The sequence below is a fragment of the Muntiacus reevesi genome, chromosome 9 (assembly GCF_963930625.1).
Source record: "Muntiacus reevesi chromosome 9, mMunRee1.1, whole genome shotgun sequence".
NCBI classification, from domain to species: Eukaryota; Metazoa; Chordata; class Mammalia; order Artiodactyla; family Cervidae; genus Muntiacus; species Muntiacus reevesi.
The window spans coordinates 26482890-26497249 of NC_089257.1; the positions used below are offsets into that span (position 1 = coordinate 26482890).

The 14360-nt window shown below is 41.4% G+C and overlaps 1 protein-coding gene across 3 annotated transcripts in view; it reads right to left on the bottom strand.

Annotated features, from left to right (window-relative positions):
- Positions 1 to 10278: 10278 nt before the first annotated feature.
- Positions 10279 to 14360, bottom strand: part of EHF (ETS homologous factor) — a 43378-nt gene continuing 39296 nt past the window's right edge. For all 3 annotated transcript variants that reach the window (XM_065944310.1, XM_065944309.1, XM_065944308.1), the window contains one exon: positions 10279 to 14301. In XM_065944310.1, coding sequence (XP_065800382.1) covers positions 14156 to 14301 — 146 coding nt within the window. In that variant the 3' untranslated portion in view covers positions 10279 to 14155. The remainder of the gene's footprint in view (positions 14302 to 14360) is intronic.

The window sequence follows — 14360 nt, forward strand, 5'->3', positions numbered from 1 at the left end:
TCTTTCCAGTTTATTTAAGTATGGAAATTTAGGCTAGGAGAGATTCTATGATTTGCCAAAGGTCTCCCACATCAATGGTGAATGAATGACAGACCTCCATTTTCTGTCTGGAAAGTGGGAGAACTAGGACTAGCGTCTAGTTAGTTTCCTGTTTTAAAATCAAGGGATTTCCCTGGTGCTCTAGTGGTTGAAATTCTGTTTGTAACGCAGGGGTTTGCGTTTGATCCCTGGTTGGGGAACTACAATTCCAGAGGCCATGCAATGTGGAAAACAAAGTAAATAAAATTACTTACAAAAATACAATCAAATGCATTTTTCTGAAAATTCTTTTTGCCTTCTTGCCAATCAATGCCAACTGGTAGGGGCCTAATCGGAACCGGAGTTGAGGAGGGGAGCACAAATTCTTAGGGCCAAGAGAGGAGAAAATCCAACAGGAAGCGCTCCCTGAGAAGAGCCCTTGGTTCGGGGCTGCTGTCAGCCTCCCCAGCCAGTGACCCAGGTAGCAGCAGCACACGGGAGGGTCCAGCCCAGCATCGTCACATGTGCGTGCGCCCTGCAGCCACCTGGCACTGCTGATCCAGGATCCTGTCCCTGTAACAGCAACAACCAGACAACGACAACTCCCACTTCCTGACTGCTTCCCGTGTAACCAGTCACAGGCCAAGCATGTCCCTTCACAAGGTTGTTGTGAAGATGCAATAAGACAACATGTCTACAGCACTGGCCAGAGCAAGTGGTCCACAGTAAGTGTTCGATTAAAGGTAGCTTTGGGTACTTTACATACAGTCCCCTTTCAGCTTTGCAATGACTTTATAAATGGCTTATTACCAAAGTCTCTGGGCTTTCCCGGTGGCTCAGACAATAAAGAATCTGCTTGCAATGTGGGAGACTCAGGTATGATCCCTGGGTTGGGAAGATCCCCTGGAGAAGGGAATGGCAATCCACTCCAGTATTCTTGCCTGGAAAATTCCATGGACAGAGGAGCCTCATGGGCTATAGTCTATGGGATTTCAAAGAGTCAGACATGACTGAGTGACTAACACTACCATTGAGGATACTGAGGTTTAGGGGATAAAGGAACTTGGTCACAGACAAAAAGCTGACCATCATTAGAAATCAGGATTTAAAGTAGATATATCTGAGTGCAAAGCCTGTGCTTTTCACCATTAGGACGTAGTAGCTCATAGGTCAGCTAGTGGAAATTGAGTCACTAGATATTCTCAGTGTAATGCTGCCAGAGGTCCCTCTTTCCCGGGGGAAATTGTGCTGAGCCCTAAACAGCACAGGAATGCAGCAAAGTCCAGGCCTTCCGGCTCCCTCCTCTGCATTGCAGGAGCCTCTCCGAGACTGAAGGCTGGTGGCTCAGGAGAGAACTGAGCTCGGTTTTTATAGGAGAATCCTTAGAGGCTTCCTGATCTCAAAGTCAGTAGACTGGTTTGTATATTCCAGTTTGATTTGGTTTGATTTTGCTTTGGAACACTGCTCAAATGAAATTTTATAGGAAAGCCTGAAGTGTGAAGTCAACAAAAGTGAAGCCACTCTGTTGAAAATGAATGGGAGGGCCAGAGCCTCATCTCCTCCAAGAAACTCTGACATATGCACCTTTTAATGTGAGAAAGGAGGCCATGCATCTGGGGACCAAAGGACCATGTCATCTGTACATGGATGGAGACAATATGGGCAGTGCAAAGTGCATGGGGCTTTGAAATCAGATAGACCTAGGTTCTCATCACATCTCCCTTCTTTAACCCATGTGTGATTTGAGCAAGGAAAATCATCCTTCTAAGCATGTTTTGTCCCATGTAAAATGGAGCCCTGATCCCAACCTGAGAAGGTTGTTGAGAGAAAATGGAATAATCTGTGAAAATGGCCTCAAACAGTAAAAGACACAGAAAAAAAAGGAAACAACTGTTAGCTCTTGGATCACCAAACTGAGGTTTTGCTTCTTTTACTTTTCATGAAAGGAAGAAGAAATTTTTATGGGTTAAAATGAATAAAGAAAATATATCTTTAAAAAAGCATATATAATCACAAAACCTGAAAAAATGCACATCCTGAGACTTCCCTAGTGGTCCAGTGGCCAAGACTTCCCAACACTGGGCACCCAGGTTGGATCCTTTGTCAGGGAAGTAGATTCTGAGTGCCGCACCAAGAGTTCACATGCTGCAACTGAGAGATCCAGAATGCCTCAGCTAAAAATCCGGCGTGCCTCGACAAAGATTGAAGATCCAGCGTGCCGCCACTAAGACCCAGTGCAGCCAAATAAATAAATAATATTTTTTAAATGCACATCCTTGCCTTCATTCAACATTTACCATGTGCCCAGAACTGTGGGGTACCAAGATGCAACAAGGAATATGACTAGCATCTGCCCCGGAAGATCTTACAGTCCAGTGTGTGTACAACCACACATATACAGAGGAAAAATTTCCAAACTTGTCCCAGTGTGGCGAATGATGACAGTGAAGCAGCTTGAAGTACCTGAATCCTGAGAATCCCTCCTCTAATTCTTGTCAGAGCAGGAAAAACACCAAAGCAGTGAACCAGACCATCACCCTCCCAACTTAGATATGGTAGAATTCCAAGACTTTATGTACCAGAACAAAGACATTTTTCTGCTATTCTTCATCCAATGAAACCAGAAAGGTAAATATTTTAGATAAAATATAGTGACTGTGCAACTCTTCATTGCATTTATTGAGTGCTTACTCTATGCAATGTGCAGACATTACATGGATTATCTCTGGGCTCCAAACTAGTTGAAAGCAGGGAGTTTTGTTTTCCCAGAGACAGAGCAAAAGACTAGACTTTTCAGCTCTTTCCAGACTGAAATAATTTTTTTGTTCCCGAAGAATTCCTTTCAATATTTGGCTTAGTGTAGCCAAAAAATAACTAAAATTTTAAAAATAATATAAAATAATTCCATCTATATAACTTATATATTCTTTTTTACTGAATAGCTCATCCATTAGTAAAGTTTATATGTAAGATTTTACAGTGTGAAATCATGCTTTCACCAAAACCTTCCAACCTCCCAACTCCCAGCCCTTAATTCATCTATCTTTTTATTAGTCTAGAAGCCTGGAATGACATCCACCTAATGTGTACATGATTATTTGGAGTGGTGGGATTTGATGTTTTTTTTTTAAATTTCTTCATGTTTTTCCATACTTCTTTTTTCACATAGTGATCAGATATAATTTAAATCCCACTCTTCTGTGAAGACTTTGCTGACTGTCAGGACCAGAAATTACTTCTTTCTTCTCCATCATCCATACCCCTTATTCTGCAGCACTCGCACATCATATCCATATTCTCTGAGACTGATGCTGTTTGTAGACATGCAATGCATTCCTGCTGTAGCAGCTCCCTGGATGTCCAATCTGCGGTTCCACTGTTGGCATTACAGGGACCAATCAACCTCAAGAAAAGGTGATATCTATCATGAGTTTTTAGTTTCAAATTACACTCAGTGCCCCAGGAAGCTGTTTATCTTTGCATTTTTGGTAAAATTTGACTTCCTGTTTCTAAGAAAGCCTACTCAACAAAAGAAGGGACTTTGCTCAGCTGTTTAAATTTCAGGAGGTTCTTCCTCTAGCAGCTTAATGGTTCTTGCAATAGAAATGTCATTGCTTGGGAGCTGTGTTCAAGTCCCAATTCTGCTACCCAGGCAAATTGGTTAATCATACTAAGTCTCTACTTCCTCCTCCCAAGGGAAAGATGGTAACAATGCTATTTACCTACTTCATATAATTAAAATGAGATCATATAAGTAAAGTGCATGGTACTCTCCCAATCAGAGTAAGAACTCCATAAATATCAGCCCCCACTGTTACCCTTGAGTCATATTCCCAGGGGCTGCTTTCCCAGGTGGAGATATAGTTCTTAGATCCTGAAGGGCAGCTTTCCCTGGAGTTGACCACATATGTCCAAGTATCCAGGCTCTGCTGCTTTTGTCTCGACTCCCCTTCCCACTTCCACGGCCTTACAAAACCATCAGAGATAATTTCACATTTACCTTAGTTCACCAATGCTTCCCAGGGCAGAATCATAAATATTTAAATACATTTCAGACTACATTCAAACTTACTTTCATAAATTCTTGGAACTTTCTATCTGGGACAACCTCAGATGTGAGCTAGTCCAACCTGTTGACTTACAAATGAAGAAACCAAAGCAAGAGCATTTAAAAAACTTGCCTAAAGGCCCATGGCTAGTTAGTAATGGAGCCTTGCCTGGAACCCAGGTCCCATCTTCCTGCATGTCCCTATTATGGATTGCTTTGCCATGTAATATGCTAGTTAATTGGTTGTCTCCCCCAGAAAGTATAAGCACTGGCTTAGAATACCTGCTTGTTCATGAGGAAGGGGAGGTATAGAGGTTAAGTCATTGGTCACCGAGGTCACCCAGCTTGTCAGTGAAGGTATGAGATTTGGAACTTGGATTGTTCCCATTCGGAAGCCTGTACTTTTTATTCTAATAGTCTATTATCCAGTGACTTAAAGATATCTCCTTTCTCAAGAAAGAATGAACATCAATGGTGGATGCAGAACAGTGGTGTAGAACAGGAAGTCAAGTGGGCTCATGCACTAACCTGCTGCGTGAACTTGGACCAGTCCTCTGACTTTGCCTTGTACTGTGTCTTGAGCAGCAAGACTGTGGCAGCCTCTAGTGCCATGTATGGCACCTGGGCTCTGATCCATATGGAGCTGAAAACTGTTGACTGTGGGAAGCCCTTTTCCCCCAGTACCACATAGCCACGTTCTTTCCTTCTTGTTTTCCCTCTCACAGGACACCTCAGCGGAGAGTCCCTCACAAGCCCGGAATCCTGTGTCTCCCTCCCCACTCAGGTGAGGCGTGGCCTCAGGTCAAAATGAAGAGATGGCCTCTGTTTTCCCAGCTTCAGCAGGGATCACCGGCTCTATCAAGTGTGAATACACTGTTTGTTTTTCTTTTTCTCTCTCTGTTTGCCATTGGAAAAGTCCATTAGTGCTGAATGACAAGACTAAATAGTCAAGGGGAGAACAGTTGATGTGTTAATAACTCTTAGGTAAATACCATTTGTTATTGTCACCACTGAGGCTTTCAGAGAGATGGCACCATTCCGGGCCCTGGACTGGAACTGTCGTCTTGTCAGCCCTCCGTCTTTCAGCAACCTGGAAAGACAGGTTTGGAGAGGGAAGGAGTCTGAAAGGGATTGGTGAGCAAGAGGAAGGGATGGTATGGGAAAGACACAGGGACTCTGAAAGCGATACAGAGAGTGAGAGAGAGGAGGGTAGGCTCATAAACGTGCCCACACGTGCATAAGTGCACACACGCACACACACAATGATGCCGACGTGCGACGTCAGAGAGCTGGTGATTAATGGAATTTTTACCAGATTTCATAATCTCTTATATTCCTTCCTTCCCAGCGCGAGGGATCTCTGCATTCATCACATTTTAGCAGCTCTGACTTGGTTCCTCTGGTTTCACATCTGCTCTTCTACTGACATCCAAGATGTGCAATTTTTCCTATTGAACCTGTCTGGGACTCAGAGGGGAGGTGATGTTGAAGAACCAGTATAAGATTGAAAGAATCAGCATAAGAAGGTCACATGGCATCACCATGGAGGTCCGGAGGAAAAAAACTTTGTAAAGGATATCTCCATGTTGCGGGGGATGGTGGAGTCCACAATCAGGAAAGCTCACATTTGCATGAAAAGATTCATGAACAGAAAAACTGGAAGACTGCCTTCTGCTCTTAGCTAAGAGCCTGGGTGACCATCTTGGGTTTGCACATTAAGCTCTCTGCACTTTTATTATAGTGTGTGTGCTTGCATGCTAGTTGCTCAGTCATGGCCAATACTTTGCAACCCCATGGACTGTAGCCTGCCAGGCTCCTTTTTCCATGGGATTTTCTAAGCAAGAACACTGCAATGGGTTGCCACGTCCTCTTCTGGGGTTTCTGATGGCAGTTTAAACCAAATGATCTTCCAGCTCCAACCATCTCTGGGGCTGAGATCTTAAGGCAGATCCGATACTGAATACTCTTTGAATCATCATCTCTGGTTAGGGATGATCAAGTATGACTTTAACACAAGGTAAAATGGCTTGAAAACAATCTTGTTTGTTAGATATCATTGTGTTCCCAGACTAAAGACCTTAAATACCTCTCTTAGAGTTGTCACAAATTTAGTAATAATTTTTTTACATTGTTTAGTGGTTAATTTTTTTTCATAGCAGTCTCCAAGAGAGACAATAAAGCATGATGATTGAGACACCAACTCTGGACTCAGCCAGTGTGTCATGCATGCTAAGTGGCTTCAGCTGTGTCCCACTCTTCAGGACCCTATGAACTGCAGCATGCCAGATTCTTTTGTCCATGGGATTCTCCAGGCAAGAAAACTGGAGTGGATGCTATTTCCTACTCCAGGGGATCTTTCTGATCCAGGGATCAAACTGGTGTCTCTTACATCTGCCTGCATTAGCAGGTGGGTTCTTTACCACTCAGGCAGAGGTTCAAATCTCAGCTCTGCCACACACTAGCAGGGTGAAGTCAGGTAAGATTCTTTGCCTCTCTAAGCCTCAGTTTCCTCAACTACAAGATGGAAATAACAGTGAACCTATCTCATGAGCAAAGATTTAAAGAAGCAAATAAATAAACAAATGCAAAGTGTTTAGCACAGTGCCTATCTGTATAAAACCTCCATAAATATTAGATTCTGTCCACTCCATTCCCACAACACTGCTGGGAATTAAGTGTATATTTCCATTTAGGAAAGTAAGAAACTAAAGAATGGAGAAGTTAAATGACATGATTGCCGTCTCCAGCCAGTTAGAGTTGAAGCCAGGACCAGAAAGAAAATAGCCTGTTCATCCCTCATATCACCACAAAGTCTCTAAACTGAGCTTTCAAGAGCCTAAGCTTTGAGGGTGAGAATGTAAAGAGAGGAGGGTAAGGGCAAAGGATTTTATCTTGGGGAACACATGTCGTTAGAAGGATGGGAAGAGTAAGAATTGAAGAATGAGGAAAGCAGGAGAAGAAAACTGTTGCAGCAAAGGAAATGGATCTTTTCCAAAGTAGAGAGGGAGGTCAGCAATATTAAAACTCATGAAGTCAAAAGAAAGGTCTTGAAATTTGAAAACAAAAAAAGTCCTTCATTTATTCAACAAATATTCATTGAGCCAGATATGTATGTTAGGCACATCCTAACGCTAGGAATATGTTGGTGAATGTGGTGGACAAGATACCTGCTCTCTTGAAGCTTCCATTCTAGCAGGGAATACAAATACTGTAAGAGTGACATAATGACCTAAAAATGTAATTGCAAGCCATGATAGTTCTAAAAAGAAGATAAAATGAGGATAGTACAATAGCAAGTCATGGAGACAGTGGGTGAGCAGCTGAAGCTCAAGTGATTAACAAAGGTGGCTTTAGGAATCTGCCAACCACAAGGCCATCAAAAGTGTATTTTAGGTGAAGGGAAAAACTGAAACCAAGTCCCCGAGGTATGGATGAGTTTGACTATGATCTTCACGGGGCATTTTCAGTGACTTGATATGAACAGAGGCCAGATTGTGGGTTAAGAGAAGAGAATTGAGGCACAGAAAATAGTCTATAGGTCAACTGGGCTTCCTTAGTGGCTCAACAGTTAAGAATCCACCTGCTAAGGCAAGAAACACAGGTTCAATCCCATATCAGGAAGATCCCCTGGAGAAGGAAGTGGCAACCCACTCCAGTATTCTTGCCTGGGAAATCCTGCGGACAGAGGAGCCTGGCAGGCTACAGTGCGTGGTGTTGCAACTTAGTGACTAAACCACCACCACCATTGGTCAACTACTCGCTCAAGAAGTCGGTCCTGAAAAGTACAAGGAAAATGGTGTTCATGACATTTATAGCCAACAGTGGGCAATACCAGCTCTTCCTATTTTGGACGTTTTGTTTCCCTTCCCATTTCAGTGATATCTCCTCAATACCAAAATTTTCAACCAGAGAGCCACATTCTTGGAACGTTCACATTAATAACTATAAAGTATTTGTAGGATTTGGAGATAAGCATAGTCAATTCCTCCCACTCCAAGACTCCACTGACAGCATGGAACTTGTTTGCACTCGTAGATAACTGTCACCATTCCAGCAAACACAGAGATATTTGCTTTGGATCTTTATTAATTTTTTGTTCTCTAGAATTCAGGGTCACCTCTGGTTTCTAAGGCTTAGTGGATCTTATTTCACTGTTGATTACTTTTGCTCACTACCCTTTCCCCTTTCCACCCTTACCCCATCCTCCCAAGTCAGATTCTAGAGCAGTGCTGTCCATTGGAATGTTCTTTGATTATGGAAATGTTTTATATCTGTTTATCCAATAAAGAAACCTTTAGCCATATGTGACTACACATATGGTAGTGCAATTAACAAGCTATATTTTCATTTCTATAATTTTAACTAACTTAAATGTTAATCACCACATGTGGCTAGCACCTATATTTTTGGACAGATATTTCTAAAGAGTTAAAATTCAGGAGAGTTCCTGATTCCCAAAGAGGAGACACTCCGAAAGCTCCTCATGATTACTGAGACATGTGTCAGTGCAAATAATTCCCAAGGCAATGAGGGAATTTCTCCTTCATGGAAAAAAATGGAATTTATATTAAGTGGGCTGAGTTTGATGTGCTTGAATATTATCAGCATACTAATTTGGCCTGAAAATGAAAATACTGCTTCTTGTAGCTCAGAGAGGTAATCTCAAGAGATCATCATTTCCCTAAGAGTTTTCCAAAGGGTGCTGATTTCATGAAGTCTTCTTTGATGAAACAGTTCCATTGTCAAATAGGCTTGGAGAATTGGGAACGCTTTTTTACCTCTCTTACAGATTCATAATGCACGTCATAACACAAAGGCTCTGGAAAAGCCTATAGTAAATAACTCTGTAATACATCATTTGACTCAGTACTGTTTGTTCAATGTCTTTAACCATGAAACTCTGTGTGTGTGTGTGTGTGTGTGTGTGTGTAAAACATTAGTGTTCTGAGACACTAAAGAAATGTTGGTGTTATGAGTATGGACTTTGGGGGAATTCCCTGGTGGTCCAGTGGTAAGGACTTGGTACTCTCACTGCCATAGCCCCTGTTAAGTCCCTGGTCAGGGAACTAAGATCCTGCAAGTTACCTGGTGCAGCAAAAAAAAAAAAAAAAAGAATGTGGACTTTTGGAAAAAGAGATCTGGGTGAACAATGCCAGTTCTACCAATTACTACTAGCTATGTGACATTAAGAAAGTCATTTAACCGTTCTGACCTTCATTTCCTTCATTTGAAAACTGGAGATAATATTTATATATAACAAGATGCATGTAGATTAAATGCAATCATGTATACAAAGAACACATCCCAGTTCCTGGGATCAATTGGTTCTTCCCCAAGTTATTTTCATTGTGACTTATGAATTTAAGTGACTGAAGGACTGAAGACTCCACGCTCCCAGGAGAAATATGCTATGAACTGGTAGAACATATGTCCTGCCTGGAAATATTTTTTAAGTGTGGTATTGCAAAGCTGGATGTGACAGTGATCTTCTCTGCCTCCCTTTGTTCATCCTTCACTAGGAATGTACACTAAGCACTGAATGGCTTCCTGCAATTTATCCTCAACAGAACAGCTAGAAAGACCCTTTCAAACCAGCAATGGAGCGTGGTATTCCTCTCTGGCTCCCCATCTCACTCAAACTAGAGCCTTCAGCATGGCCTCCAAGCTCTCTAACGTTATTTCCTACTATTGCTGAGTCTATCTTGCAAACAGACTATCTTCCTGCTCTTTGGACATCTCAGGAACAGGTGTCAAGAACCTCAGGAACTTTGCATTTGCTGGTGCCTCCAACAGGGTACCATTCCCCACCCCAGCTATCTACACGGTTCCTTTCCTTCCATCTTTCTTAACCCTGCCAAAACTCACAATCACCCCTACATACCCTGCACACTCTACTCCTCTTCCTTGCTCTACATCTCTTGACGACACATCTGATATGCCATGTTGTGTTTGTCAATATTTTGTTTCTTGTCTGTTTCCATCCAATAGAATATAAATGTCACAAGAGCAGAACTTTTTTTGTCTCTTTCATTTTCTGCCATAATTCAGTACCTAGAACAATGCCTAGCACGTAGGAATAGATGCTCGGTAAATGATTATTGAGTAAACACATGCAGAAACTGCCTAAGTTGTGTTGCTACAGACTAAGTGCATTCCTCTAAGCCCAGTTCTGGATGGCTTGTTGAAGCATGAAACACACAGTTACAGGCTGGTCTCTGTAGTTTTTATTAGTGTTTTCTGGGACCCATCAAACAAACAAACAAAAAAAAAAAAACTGTATTTTGAAAAAAATAATTCTTTCATAAAACAGAAATACTCAGTTTGAATTTAACATAGTTTCAAGGGCAAAGTTTCTGATTGTTAAAAAAAATAGCGGCAGTAGGGTTGCTTCCCCAAAAAATGTCAACCCAGAAGCTGGATGGGAACAAAAGCAAGAATTAGGAAGACAGTTACAGAAAGGTTAATCCCAATTAAGCTAAACTCATGAAGGCTTACACATTTCAGTGGTTTGCGACACCCAGTCTCAACATGTTTTTATTCAATGTTCTCTCTCTTATTCCAGAAATGGAATCCTGAGAAGCAGTGCTGAGGCTAATTCAGCTCACGTACTTTCTTTCGCACAGGATGTAGCCATTCCGTGGGCTCCTGTGGAGCATCTTACACCCTATATGGTTAGACAGACTCCTCCCAAAGATGGTTCCATGCTGTGCACACAGGTAGTCACTCAACTTTTTTTTTAAAGATAGAAGAATAATATAATTGTCTTTCCCTCTTACTATTTTAACTTCTCCTATATTTTATACATTTGAAAAGCAACACACTTGCAAAACTAAAATCAAACATGCATGACTAACCTTATCAAAAGATCCCTCAGTATTTTTCAAAAAGAAAAAAAATACAAACCAACCCCCAAATACTAAAACTTAGAACTGCTTTACACTTAAATAGAAATTTACATCATATAAACATTCATAATCTTCATCGTTTAAGACAGGTTCAAGGTTCACGACTGGCTTCTCATATACCAGGTAATTCTCACAGTTCCCAGTGAGGTGACAGAATTCTCACACAACATAGGTTGATTTGCAGAACCAAATAACCTGTTTTGGTTTTATTTCAGCTCAGGTAGGAAGGCAAAGTAAAGAATCTCACAGTAAAATGTTCATCTGACAGATAGTAAGTCCTTGAAGTTCTGGCTGTTGTGCTCTTTGTCCAGTAAAGAAACAATTTACATCACGATTATGGATATGGGCTCCCAATCCGAGGAGTCTTCCAGAAGACATTTATTCATTAACTCATCATATAGTTACTAAGGACCTATCTCATGTAGGTATTGAAAAAACAGTATTGCTAAGATATCATCCCTGCCCTCACAGAGCTTACAGTCTAGCAAGAGAAGAGTTTGAAGAAGAACAAGCACATTTCAAAGAAAAACTCACTGCCCTGGTCTGTGCTGCTCAGAAAGCAACTTCCAGAAGTTGTAGGCACGTCACTGGGAATCAGGGCTTTGCTGGTTTCATCAAGTCAATTAACTAGAGGCCCCAAGATGATCTGAATCTAGTAAAGTCTTAGCAATACATTTCCTTCCTCGGGTTCCTATGAAAAAATAAAACAAGATCCCAAGCCTTTAGTGTAAGAGGGGTTTCAGGAGGCCATGTGTAGTGACCATAGGAGTGTTGGCTCAGATGAGAGCTTCTTTAGTGAGAAGCTGTGAGTTGCCGAAAGAAGGGGGCTTCACCTACTGCTGGCTTGTTGCTGAGATTTTGCTCTCCCTTGCAACACTGGGGTAGGAAAGATTCTGTTCACACCCCAAGTTGGCATGGCTCAATTACCTTGAGTTCTCCAAGTCACGAATAGCACATAGAAAATGCATCAAACTCAAGCCAAGACAATAGAGACATATACTGAGAATTTAATACGCCAACCTATTTAAGTAGGAACCAGGTGCCAAGAAACCGTCACTTTCAACAAATAACACAATCTGCTAATTATCTGCAGTGTTCCAGTCAGTACGCCCCAGACTCACTACCTAGCAGGGGTTGCTCTTCAACAGAGAGGGTGAAGAGAGAGCCAAGACCAATTTGGAGGAACATGAGAAACTTACAGTTTTGAGGAAGGGAGAGCTCAGAGAATGATCCAGGCAGCTTAGATGATGAACAGGCCAAGCCAGAGGACAGCAGAGAGCAAATTAGCAGATGTCTCTTAATAACTGCACATAGACATACAAACATTCACATGTTTACACTAATTCAAATATCTGGAAGTTTAATCTCTTCTGTGGGAAGTATGGTCAACTGCTGGGAAAGCCTCAGTTCTATAGCCTCACTTATATAGGTTTGTCTTTCTTGTGGGAATGCCTCAGATTTGGGCTGCTCATCGTCCTTACAATGAGAGCCATTATGACCAGTGATCTTGGAGCACAGCTTAGTGAGATGAATGACCTTCTGAAGGTATAACTGAGTTGTTTTCCTTTCTGCCTGGCTTGGTAACCTCCAGAGGTGCTACTCAGCATTGTCAAATTACAGATATTGAGGAAAGTCTCTAACTTCTTCCTGACCACAGTGCCTGAACTGAGTTTTCTGTTTTTTTCTTTCATCCTTCCTTTCTTTAGTCTTTTTTTTTGTTTGTTTGCTTGTTTGTTTTAACATTCCTCTAGATCCAAATCTAGACAAGACATCATTCACTTTGGAAAGAGTTAAAATGAGACAGGAAGGTTATCCAAAAGAGGAAAGATTATAAGAAGCAATATCTGCAAATATATTTCCCTGGAAATAACCTCTGTCTGTCTGTCTCCCTCTCTCTCTTCTGTGTTTCCTTCTACAATATAATTTTTTCTCTGTTTTGTCATGCTACTGAAAATGTGTTGCATTGTTAGCTCTTGTTTAAGTTATCTAATTCTAGCTCTCATCTGGGGTTCTGAAAAGAAGTCCCTCTAGCGATTTCAACCCATTGTCCCAACATTTTAAAAATGAAAAATAGGTTGACTTTAAAGTCTTCACTCCAGGGATATTGTTGCTGTTGTTCTGAGAGTAAATCACCAGCTTCATCTTGACTGTCTAAACCAGTGGTTCTCAGTCAAAGGCAATCCCCACACCTACCCAAACTGGGGGACATTTGGCAATGTCTAGAGACATTTCTGGTTGTCACAACTTTGACGACCACAGTGCTATTGGCATATAGCAGGTAGAGGTCATAGATATGCTAAACATCTCAAAACACACACGACAGCCAAAATAATACACAACAAAGAAGAATTCAGCCAAAAATGTCAATTGTGCCAATTCTGAAACCACAGATAATGGGAATACAAGAGAAAACTCATCATCTCCTTTTCCCACTGATTTTTTTAAGCAATTGATATAAAAATAACCAAGGCCAGGCCTTCTCTTAAATAACCAAAAGTGAGCAGAGGTGGCAATTGAAGTTTTTCACCAACGAGTTGAGAAGGAGGAGAGAAGATAGACTTCACACCAGGTAAATCATTCCTGAATGAGTATAAAGCCCCTTGCACCATTATTATTCTCTGATTTAAACAAAAAAGTTATGTGATTATGCAGTAATTACAGTCCAGCCTGGACTGCAGAAGTCCTCAGTCTCCACTCACTCACTCCTGAAGGTCAAGGTAAACATCCCAGCATCCTTCTGGTTCATCCCATCAATCTGAGACCCTGAAGTTCATCCTGGCGACCACATCCACCTCACTTGAGGAGGCCACGTGAATGCTTACGTGTGGAGGACACGTCACCTTTTCCTAAATCATTTTGCACATAAAAACATTTAATGCCCTCTGATTATTTTTCTTTCTCATAGCAAGAAGCGCAAGACACTGTCCTTCTTGCAGCAGAAAAGAACTTCACAATAGAGTCAAAAACAAATCACAACCAGACACAGTGTCATATTTCACAGAAAACTGTGTACGTTTGTTCCCCATATAGGACATACTTCAAAAGTAACAAAATAATTTTATCAACTGTCATGCTCCTTCTTCCTGTTAGAAGTAGATGTATTTTTTTTCCCCCTCGTGGTACATAAATATCAGAAAAAAGTAGTCTTTGAAATATTTACGTCCGGGAACTTCATGGTTGGTTATCATTTGGGGGGGTGTTTAGCTTTGTGTTCAAAGGTGTCAGCAGCTTCAGTTTTCATTTTCCCTCCATCCACGTGCATTCTTGCCAAATTTATATACCAGTCTTCGGCCATCCACACGTTCCAGAATTTCTCTTTTGTAGTAATATCTGTAACAAAAGACATTGCGTAAGGGGGCTGGTCTAATTAAGAAGCTGGGGGAATAAAT